Source organism: Triticum dicoccoides, chromosome 2B, assembly GCF_002162155.2.
Source record: "Triticum dicoccoides isolate Atlit2015 ecotype Zavitan chromosome 2B, WEW_v2.0, whole genome shotgun sequence".
Taxonomy (NCBI): domain Eukaryota; kingdom Viridiplantae; phylum Streptophyta; class Magnoliopsida; order Poales; family Poaceae; genus Triticum; species Triticum dicoccoides.
The window spans coordinates 373,551,447-373,562,112 of record NC_041383.1 but is presented as its reverse complement, the minus strand read 5'-3'; the positions used below and the strand labels follow the sequence as shown (position 1 = coordinate 373,562,112).

The 10,666-nt window shown below is 42.7% G+C and overlaps 1 protein-coding gene across 3 annotated transcripts in view; it reads right to left on the bottom strand.

Annotated features, from left to right (window-relative positions):
• LOC119363726 (valine--tRNA ligase, chloroplastic/mitochondrial 2-like) overlaps positions 1 to 10,666 on the bottom strand; it is a 23,723-nt gene that overhangs the window by 3,580 nt on the left and 9,477 nt on the right. For all 3 annotated transcript variants that reach the window (XM_037629095.1, XM_037629096.1, XM_037629097.1), the window contains 10 exons: positions 10,471 to 10,523; positions 10,095 to 10,162; positions 9,711 to 9,786; positions 9,462 to 9,545; positions 8,534 to 8,682; positions 8,042 to 8,159; positions 7,840 to 7,956; positions 7,087 to 7,307; positions 6,201 to 6,290; positions 5,964 to 6,075 (listed from right to left, as the gene is read on the bottom strand). In XM_037629095.1, coding sequence (XP_037484992.1) covers positions 5,964 to 6,075; positions 6,201 to 6,290; positions 7,087 to 7,307; positions 7,840 to 7,956; positions 8,042 to 8,159; positions 8,534 to 8,682; positions 9,462 to 9,545; positions 9,711 to 9,786; positions 10,095 to 10,162; positions 10,471 to 10,523 — 1,088 coding nt within the window. The remainder of the gene's footprint in view (positions 1 to 5,963; positions 6,076 to 6,200; positions 6,291 to 7,086; positions 7,308 to 7,839; positions 7,957 to 8,041; positions 8,160 to 8,533; positions 8,683 to 9,461; positions 9,546 to 9,710; positions 9,787 to 10,094; positions 10,163 to 10,470; positions 10,524 to 10,666) is intronic.

Genomic DNA, 10,666 nt, shown 5'->3' with positions numbered 1-10,666 from the left:
TGATGGATACCTTAGATATCTATCATTCCCATCTTGTCACAAGCCAAGCTGTATTTGGTTCCTAGTCCTTTAGTCAAGCAATATGCAATTTGTTGCCCTGAGCTCACATACTCTTGATAATCCAGCATCCAACTTTTTCTTTGATAAAGGATTTGTCAGTCTCCACATGTTTGGTTCTCATGTTGAACCGGGTTGTTTGCTATATTAATTGCTGACTTCTTGTCACACAACACATTCATGCAAATGGTCTTAAATATCTTCAACTCTTCTAATAGACTCCTTGTCCATAACAAATCACTCAGTCCCTGACATGGCTCTGTATTTGTTTTGGATCGTTTCTTGCTTCTCCAAGACGGTAGATTTCCTCCTACAAAAACACGATGGCCTGAAATTGATCTTTTGTCATCACAATAACCATCAATGGCAGGATGTCCATGACTCTTGTACAACAGTCCTTTCCCACGAGAACCTTTCGAGTATCTCAAGATTCTACGTACTGCCTCAAGATGTTCACTTCTAGGCTCATGCATATATCTATTCACAACACTTACTGCAAATGCAATGTCTGGTCGTGCATGACACAAGTACGACAATCTTGCCACCAATCAATGATATGTTTCTTTATCCACCAGGTCACCTTATTGGCAGTCACTTTATTGGTTTTCATCAATTGGGGTTGAAGCAGATCGACAACCCAACATGCCATAATCATAGAGAAGGTCCAGGGTATGTTTTCTTTGAGAAAGAGTTATTCCTTTTTCAGACCTGGCTACTTCTATACCAAGTACGTACTTGGGTCGACCAAGATCTTTAACTTCGAAGACCTTACTCAGACATCCCTTGAACCATCTCTACATCATCATCACCAGCGATAACGATATCATCAACATAAACTGCAAGAATGGTTACTTCCCCTTGAGAGTGTCTATAAAATAACGTATGGTAACCATTGCATTGTCCATACCCTATGTCACACACCGCCCGTCTAAACTTGTCAAACCAAGCTCTTGGAGCTTAGTCCATAAAGGGCTTTCTTTAGCCTGCATACCTTCAGCAGTCTCAGAAGTCGACAACCCAGGTGGAATCTCCATGTATAAATCCTCATGCAAGAAAGCATTCTTCACATCAGGTTGATCAAAAGGCCACCCGAAATTTGCTACACAAGAGATCAGAATCCTCAGTGTTCATCTTTGCTACTGGAGCAAAAGTCCATCTGTGCCAACCTGCACATCACCAGTGGAAATCGATGTCTGTATCAAAGGAGCCACATGAGTACTATGGAGCCGCCTGTTGCTAAAGGTGACGGATGCATCGCACTTTATGCTACTATTCTCCCTTTCCTGACCAATCTCCGGTTTGAAACATTGGTCAAGTACTCCAAACAAGACAGTTAGATCAGTTTTCTCACCATAAAAGGGTTCCGATTCACGGAACGTAGCATCCATGCTCACAAATGCCCGCCTCTCTTTGTCCTAAAGAATATCCAATAAAGATACATTTGACTGCCTGAGGATCCAATTTGTTGACCGATGGCCTATGATCACGAACAAAACAAGTGCAACCAAACACCTTGGGAGGAACTGGGAATTTATTTTCTGTGAAAAATCAAGTCATACGGAGATTTCATACATGTCACCCTAGATGGCACGCGGTTAATCAAGAAGGGGTCATCTTGACAGCTTTACTCCACAGGAACTTGGGCACATGCATGGAGAATATCAATGCCCGAGCCACCTCCAACAGGTAACGATTTTTCCTCTTTGCCGCCCCATTCTGAGGAGGTTTGTCTGGACAAGATGTTTGATGCAAGATGCCCTTGTCCGACAAAAAAGGCACCAGTGGCCTTGTTAACATACTCGGTGCCATTGTCTCATCTGAGTGCTTGAATTTTCACATTAAACTGAGTCTGAACAATTCCATAAAAAGTTTTGAAACACTCCATCCTTATGTCAAGATAGACCCAAGACATTTGAGAATGGCAATCGATGAACGTAGCGAAGTACTTCATACCACTGACAGATAGCATTGGACATGGACCATCAGAATGGATTAACACAAAAGGAGATACGCTCCTGATCCCTTACTCACATATGAGTTTCTGGTATGTTTAACAAACTCACATGCATCACAGTTCAGCTTGCTCTTGTTCACACCACTCATTACATCTGGGAAATATTTGATACATTTTGTCAAAAGACACATGTCCAATCTTTATACATCTCCGTCAGACCCTGACGATTGCTTGCTCTACAGTGATGGATTAGGGCACTAGTCTCCTTATCCTCGGCAACTGCAGCTAGCATGTGCATTCACTGCCGGTCCGTCATGTTGCAGTCCATGTACCACAACCCCCTATGCCTCACTTCAGTCCCAAGACTCCTGCTCGTCGATCTCTCTTGGATCAAGCACACAACTTGGCCATGAATTATTCAGCAATCAATTTGGTCAATCAAAGCACTCAAGGACACTTAAGTTCACGACAAAAGCCGGTACTCCCACCGTCCAGGTGCATAGGTCGTCTAAGGAGTTGCATCGCGACCAAGACGCACCGTGATAGGCAAGCGTTAGGCTGGTCATAGTGGGGAAGTAACTTAGACTAGTAACATGCATATGTTACTGGTATATGTTACAACCTCCATAATGGGTAGTAACATATGTGTGGTATCATGCAAGGCTTTATTTATTTAGATGTAGACTCGTTTTGCCTCGGGGTGTCTTATGTTACAGTAACATATTATGTTACCACAAACATATCTCTCATTAACTACTCGCCACATAAGCAAATTTGCCTTGGGATGCGTTATGTTACTAGCTAAGTTATTCCCGCTATGGCCAGCCTTATGTTGAGATTGTGAAATATCGTCTGCCCTCAAACGACGCAATCGAAAGAGTCATTTAATTGTGCATGCGTGGGGATGGGAGGATTGAGATGTGCATGCACGGGAATGAGCAGGGAAGTTAAAGGCGCGGCATGAGGGAACCGAACGAGAGGATGTGTGGGTTACGTGGGATATTAATTACAAGCGCAGCTAATATTCTTGGGATATCTAATTTTCACTAGACGTCCTATACACCTGGACAGAGGGAGTACATGCAAGACAGGATAATCAATATTAGGTGTGCATCTGACTGTCTCAACACATGTGATGGACTGGGTTGCCATCTGCTGTGTGAATGGTTTCCTGATGTATGAGAGGGTATGGAACATAGGATTTAAACTCACTGAAGTCTCCAGCAACATGATGTGATGCTCCTGAGTCAAGCACCCATTCAGAATTTATTTGATGGGCTGCTATTGATGCGTGTTCAATGTGACCTTCATTTGTATCGACAACGTTGGCATAGCTAGTAACAGTCTCCTTTCCTCCTGTAGTTGTGTCCCTTCAACTAAAGCAGCAATATTTGCCCTAGGAGCCGTCCAAGAACCACCACTCCCATTCCGACCACCTCTGTTTCTACTGCCATCACTAGATCCTTGGCCCCTGCCTCTTCTTGGTCTTGTGCAAAAACGACCGATATGCCCTTGTTGACCACAATTATAACAATCTCTAGAATCTCATTGGTTAGTCACCCTGAAAGCAGATTCATTTCCATGTCCTCTTCTTGATTGCAGGCGTACCTCTACTTGGTACATCGCAGGAATGGCCTCATCAAGGGACACAAGATGGCTAAGTGCAACATGCCTGCTCTCAAAACCTTGATTGAGACCTTTTAGAAACTGCATCACACGCCTATGCTCAACCCAATTCCTGGCAATTTCCATGGACTCTGCATATGGAAGCTCAAGGGGATCACACTGATCCAGATCCGCCCAAAGGTGGTCCGACCCTGGTATTGGACCTCTGAACCTATTAGGAAAAATTAGGTCCAAGGTTAGGCCTGCACCTCCTCTCTTAGGGTAACGGGCCAACCACTAGGTCCGTAGGTTTGCCCCTCGCTAGCACGCCGCCGCTATTTGCTCTTGTTAACTCGTTCAATACACCAGAAGAAGCAGATGAGAAAGAGCCTGACATGAGGTCGAACTGATGCTGGAGATTTGGGCTGCCTGATCTACTCCGACGAGGCACTCCCCGGCTACAAGCGCCTCCCGTGCGTCACGGCGTTCCGGCTGCTGACAACTAACCTGCTCCGGTGGTGGTGAATTTGGATACCGACCAGTAAAAGGAGATGCAGATGGAGACATGGGCAACCGGCAGGGGTAGGCAATGCTTCTACGAGTTTATTCAGTGGCTGACAGCTTGCCGTGATCCATCCTCCAGGCTCCAGCCATCCTGCGGGGGCACTATTCTGATGAGGTATAGGTGCGATTCGACCCCAGGTTCAAAGGGGTTTGCCCCATTTGGAACCTCAAGGTCGTCCGGTTACCCTACTTTGGTAACAAAAGGGAGGTGCGGTCCACCGGTCCAACGGGGCAAACCGGACCCCTTGAATCTTGAACATATACCATCATTCTATCACCTTAACGAACAGCTTGGATCTTGTCTTCAATTTGAGACATGAGCATCAGGTTTCCCTTACCGGAATACCTCATGCATACCTCATGGACAGCATGCTCCACACAACAGACACTGCAATGGTCGAAATCAGGGAGTTCAACATCCAGGCCAATATCAGCGAGTCAGTAACACTCCACTTCTTCCATTATGGGCTCTCCTTGTCAGAAGGTTCTTCAATCGTTCCATGAACATACCCCGTCAGGCCCTCCGTCTTCAAGATCAACAAGGCCCACCTCGACCAGCTCAGGTAGCTGCTCACACCATTCAGCTTGACATCTTTTTGCATGAGTTCAAGCTTGAACCCTTATCTGCTTGAGGCACAACAATCCTGCAGGAGATGACCCCTCGGTAGCTTTCACAGTCATGAGCTGCACAAGTTTCTCCAGCACAGAGGTAACATCACTCGCCATGACAGCCTCCACCTCTTCTCCTAGCTGTGCGAGTGCGACCGCCAGTACTGCTTCTGTCACCCTCTCCAATCGGCGGCAGCAGCAGCAGCAACAGCACAGCACCTCAGCCACACTTCAGTAGCACCACCCTCTCTGTTTCTCAGACGTTGCAAGTACCACCAACATCAAGCAACAGAACAGCACTTTTGTCTTGCTCCAGATCGAGGGCGAGCAGCCGCACCCCACCTTTGCCGCAGCAGGCACAGCCAGTACCACCAACAGCAGCTGCACAAGCAGCAGCCGCACCTTGCCTTCTTCCGCTGTCGCGCACCTCCTCTTTGTCCTCTGCGGCTCTGCCGCACAGCCGCAGCTCCTCCGTCAGCGTCGCGCACAGCCGCCTCTCTTCGCTGGCGATTTCGTCTCACTGTGCATCTACTGCGGCTCCTCCAGCAGCCGCCATCGCCTTCCTCCCTCGCCCTCGGCCTCTGATACCATGTAGTTCGAGAGAGGGATGTACCAGGCAGCTACTCAATCTGGTGTGAAGCGGCGCTCTCACACAGAAATCGTCGTGCACCCCTCTCAACTAGGTCAACCACTAGAACGTTATGGCCTGGGCCTCATGGGCTGGTATGGGCCACATATACAATATCAGGCCATCTGCAAGGAGTCTGTGGATCTCTGCCAGAGTATCACACAGCCCATTAGCACACAAAGCAGGAAGTTCATATACAACAGTTTCTCTCCTGGGGTCGAGTTGAGGCTAAAGGTCAATCCTTCTAATTTTATTTTTCCAGTTTTCCTCTTATTTGTCCTGACCACAAAGTTCTCTTTGCGGTGGTCCTCAAAAATGACTTAGGTAGGAACATGTGGCAAGCAGCAAAACAGGCGACGGACACATCAATTAACAGCTCTCAGTAAATAATACGTAGCAGCATGTACAGCATGTTTCCTGAGATACGACCGTTTTCTCAAAAGAGGAAATAGAAATTTGATCATATTGATTATAAATTACAAGAAAATGATAAGCCTTTGTCCCTCAAAAGTACAAAACATAAATTAAGGTGCTCATATCTCTCACCTCAGAATCCCGGATAAGACCATGTAGATAGACATAAGAAAATGGTACTGTTCCTGTAAACTCAATTCCCATCATAACCATCCGTGCAACCCAGAAAAATAAAATGTCATGGCTGTCAAAAATAAATTAGCTATAGTATCAGACATAGTAAATGGAAAAGCAGAGTATCAGCGGGATAACAAGCACACCACCTTGTTCAAAGAAAGGGGGGGAAAGGCGTTACTGGAGCTAACATACCCGGTCTCAAGGACTGTTGCAGGATAAAAATGCTTAAAATCTTCCCTGGACACATCTGGCCAACCAAGTGTGCTGAAAGGCCATAAAGCACTGCACGATAACTTCCAACAAGTCAAAACAGAAAACTACGAGCACTTTTTTATATTACTTGTAACAGTTGTATGTACAAATTGATTATACTTGTGCAGTTCTCTACTACTTCCAATACTTGGAAATACGGCTCATACAGACATTGAAGTAAGAAAGAGAATGTAATATAGGAAGTAAAGGAAGAAAGCAAATGTAATATAGGAGTCCGGAAAGAATTCAAAGCATGGTGAATAGCAAGTCCAGTCAAATATAATGCCTGAATTCATAATTTTATTGGAGCCTAGAACCCTGAGCTGTGAGAATGGCCACACAAGGACATTAACTATTAACCTGCTTATTGCAATTGCACATGGCAAGCACCACAAGCAGAGGGCTAAGAAACCATTTAGAAGCAGAGGTGAGGAACAAAGCCAAGAATTTGAGGACGAACTTGATGATTAATTCTTTAGAGGCAATCACAATGAAAGTGATACGAAATGTTTTAGTGTCGCAATATCTTGATGTTGCAACAAGAAAAACCAGAACATCAAGAAATTGCCAAGAAATGTGAATATACTTTCCTATTAATACAAAATGTGTGCTGTCAGGGCCTCCCCTACAGTCTTTCATTAACAAAATGGTATTGCGGAACTTGTGCTCAATTGCAAAATAAGAAAAGGAGCATGTATTTCCATTAGGTGAATGCTAAGTAATGTTCTGAGTTAAATAAGAAGTGCTCACAAGAATTCAAGCGATCAACAAATCCATATTGCAGAAAACCAATTGGTACCACACAATTTTGAAGAGGAAGACAAACCTTGAGAACCAAGTATCGAGAACATCAGGATCCTGATATATTTCAACTGATTTTCCATATTTTTCCTGAGCTTTCGCAAGTGCCTCCTCTGCATTTCTGGCAACAACATAGTCTTCTTCACATTTCTTTCCAACGATGTACCAGACTGGTATCCGATGGCCCCACCACAATTGTCTACTTATACACCAATCTTTTATATTTGTTAACCAATTATTATATATCTGCAGCAGCAGAGCACACAAAAGAATGAGCAGGGATAAAATAGTGGGCAGGACAGGACAATTACAAAATTCATTTCTGCAGGAATAATAATTAACACAAATATGTTTAGATATGTGAGCACTTTCTTTGGCATATATATTGTTTCGCTGAGCCCCGATAGAACTTCCAGTCACAATAGCGTTGTTCTTAAGGCGGCAAAGCGACCTAACACAAGTACTCGCCGCCCTGACAACTAAGTGCCTAAGGGGGCTAAATTGTTAGGCTCTGCCCGCCTCTGTTACTGCTCTTTAGGTGTGCTTACTGCTGAGCAGTAGATGACTACCATTATTTTCTTTCTTTTTTGAGAAGATGCATAAGTATGCATAGACAGATAGGAAAAGGTTTGGTACAATCCCAGGACCGGACCAACACTCCAAGGTACAATGCTATGGGCCTACGAAGTAACCGCCAGGAGAAGCGCGGCAACACCCACCACCCCTTCCTTTGGCTACTACCTTTCTAGAGAATAGAATGAAAGATCCATGCATTTACCTTCTCAAATCTCTCCGGAAGAATAGTGAGTTGCCCTTTTTCAACAGCATGGAGGGCCCTTTCAGCCAATGGCTCCATTGTGACAAACCACTGCTTACTAATCAAGGGCTCTATGACCTAGGATCACACAGAAGTGGGGTCATCAAGCCGAAAAACATCACCAGCCCTTAAATACGACAAAGAATAGGAAAAAGGTTCACACTTCACCACCACGTTGAGATCTGGGAACTCTAAGTGTATAGGGTTCCTTCTTCACCGCCAAGTTAGTCTCGACAAGGTCAGACCACAGCTTCTCTCGTGCCTCAAAACGATCCATACCACTGGCGAAAAAAAGGAGGAAACAGAGTTAAGATCAACATGTTGCATACAGAAGGCCAGGCATACTGCAACTCTGTTAGTACTGCCTTTTCATATGCAGTAGTTGAATCAACTGATTATACTAATTGTACTAACTCAATGCCGCAAATTGTATTTCCAACTTTTTTATCTTAAAAAAAGTTAGAACAGTAAGCTGTGTTAAACAGCTAAAGTCCTATTGTATTATACACGAAAGCAACTTCAAGTCACCTTACAAAGAGGAACATATAATAACATAAATGTGTTTGTAAGCAGCTGAAATTGCAAGTCATGAATAAATTAACCACAGAATAAATAACAATGTTACTTCACATGCATTGTCTTGCAAATATTATACCTGTATAATCCAGCAACATCATTTAATGTGCCATCTTTGTTCATAACATTAAGAATTGGCAGCCCAAGCTTTCGAGCAATATGATAATCATTCTGATCATGTCCAGGGCTAATCTTCAGCACCCCTGTTCCGAATTCTGGATCAACGTACTGTAAATCATAGAAACGATAGTTATTATTAACAAAAGTCTATGCAAGGAAAACTATCCTGCTACCCTTTTAGCAGTCCCTTCAACTGCATCTGGAGAAAAGTAAACCCAATTACTACAACGAAATAAGTTTTTTAGCCAGGGAGAAACCATATGTGGTCACAGGAAAGATATTTCGAATTTGGGCATGCAAGTGTGAAAAACTTGCACAAAAGAATGCATGTACGTACATCAAGCAAAGGGAAAAGCCAGCTTGGGATGCAAAACTTTGCCTTAGCCACAAAAATAGTCATACGGGTGAAGTAGGTAACTACATGAGTTGATGAATAAATGCTTTCCTTGCTTCAACTGAAACACGATAGTGTAAACTTTGCATGTGCAAGCAACAAGATAAATTATAACTCAATAAATATGATGAGAGAACGCCCTGACTAGTGAATATGATGCTTTTGCATTGCTTCATTTTATTAATCTCACAATATCCTATCTGAAATTGCTAGAAATATAGAAAATACTCCCTCCATTCCAAAATATAGTGCTTCCTCTATTCCCGTGCTTCAACTTTGACCATAAATTTAACCAACGAGATCGACTGCGGCGAGAGCAAAAGTTATACCAGTGAATTCGTATTCAAAAGAACTTTTCAATTATATAATTTTTCTCCCACCGCAGTCGGTCTCGTTGGTTAAGTTTATGGTCAAAGTTGGACCTCGGGAAGCGCGGGCGCACTGTATTTTGGAATGGAGGGAGTACTAAAGAAAACAATAGTTTCATTCTTACCCGATCAGCAATGATAGGAACATGTCTCCCAAATGTCAAGGGTACAATAGCCAATTTTCCAACATATTTTGCATAGCGCTCATCCTGCATTGTCAATTAAAAAATTAAAATAAAGATGGTTTACCAAATCCAATTTCTTTGACAAATAAAATAGCTCAATGTAGTTATAGCATAGGTTGCAACAGAAGACAACGAAATGTCTTACAACGTACTACTTATGTTTACTGCAGAGCACTAAAAAGATCATACCTCTGGGTTAACAGCAATCGCAACATCACCAAATAGAGTCTCAGGTCGTGTTGTCGCAATAGTCATAAAATCATCCCTGCCCCACAAATTTCAATGTGTAAGCAATGCTAAGCATTAAACTGTGTCAATCATATTTGCTGGATTCCTCATGTTAGAATGCAAAATATAAGGTATATCAGGATACTCATTCTCATGAAAAATGTTCACTTAAACATCACAACAGAGGGCCAAAATAAAAAAGAACTGGTGGTAACACAAGCACACACTTGGCTGTAAATACAGTCAGCAATATGTGTGACGACATCATTGATTATTTAATGATAATTCACATTGAATAATTATTAGATGTTAGACGAGCACGATTAAGAATGTAAAAATATGTACCTCGATCCACCAGCAACACGATACTTCATATAGTACAAATAGCCAGGTTCTTCAGAGTATTCAACTTCCTAATAACACAAAACATATAGAATCAAATATTTGATTGGCTCACGTATGATCATCCATGAAGTATTGAAGTTTCAGATCTCCCATGCAGAATCACCCAATTTTCCTTTTGGTTTAAATTACATAGTTGTGCAGATATATGTATGTATGTACTCCCTCCGTCTGAAAATACTTGTCATCAAAATGGATAAAAAGGGATGTATCTAGAACTAAAATACTTCTAGATACATCTCCTTTTATCCATTTTGATGACAAGTATTTCCGGACGGAGGGAGTACTTGTTAAAAAAAGAAGTAATCTCTTCACATACTAAGTCAGATACTGCAGTCTGCAGGTTAGGAGACCAGTTGACCAAATAAGATCCTGAAAAGGAAATACAATGAATCAACCAATACATACCAAAGTTACATAAGGTAAGTCCCTAAATTTAAAATGTAAACAAGAAAAATAAAACAAATCAAAAGATTAAGAATTCCTAAATCCCTGTCCAACAAGAAAAAATTACA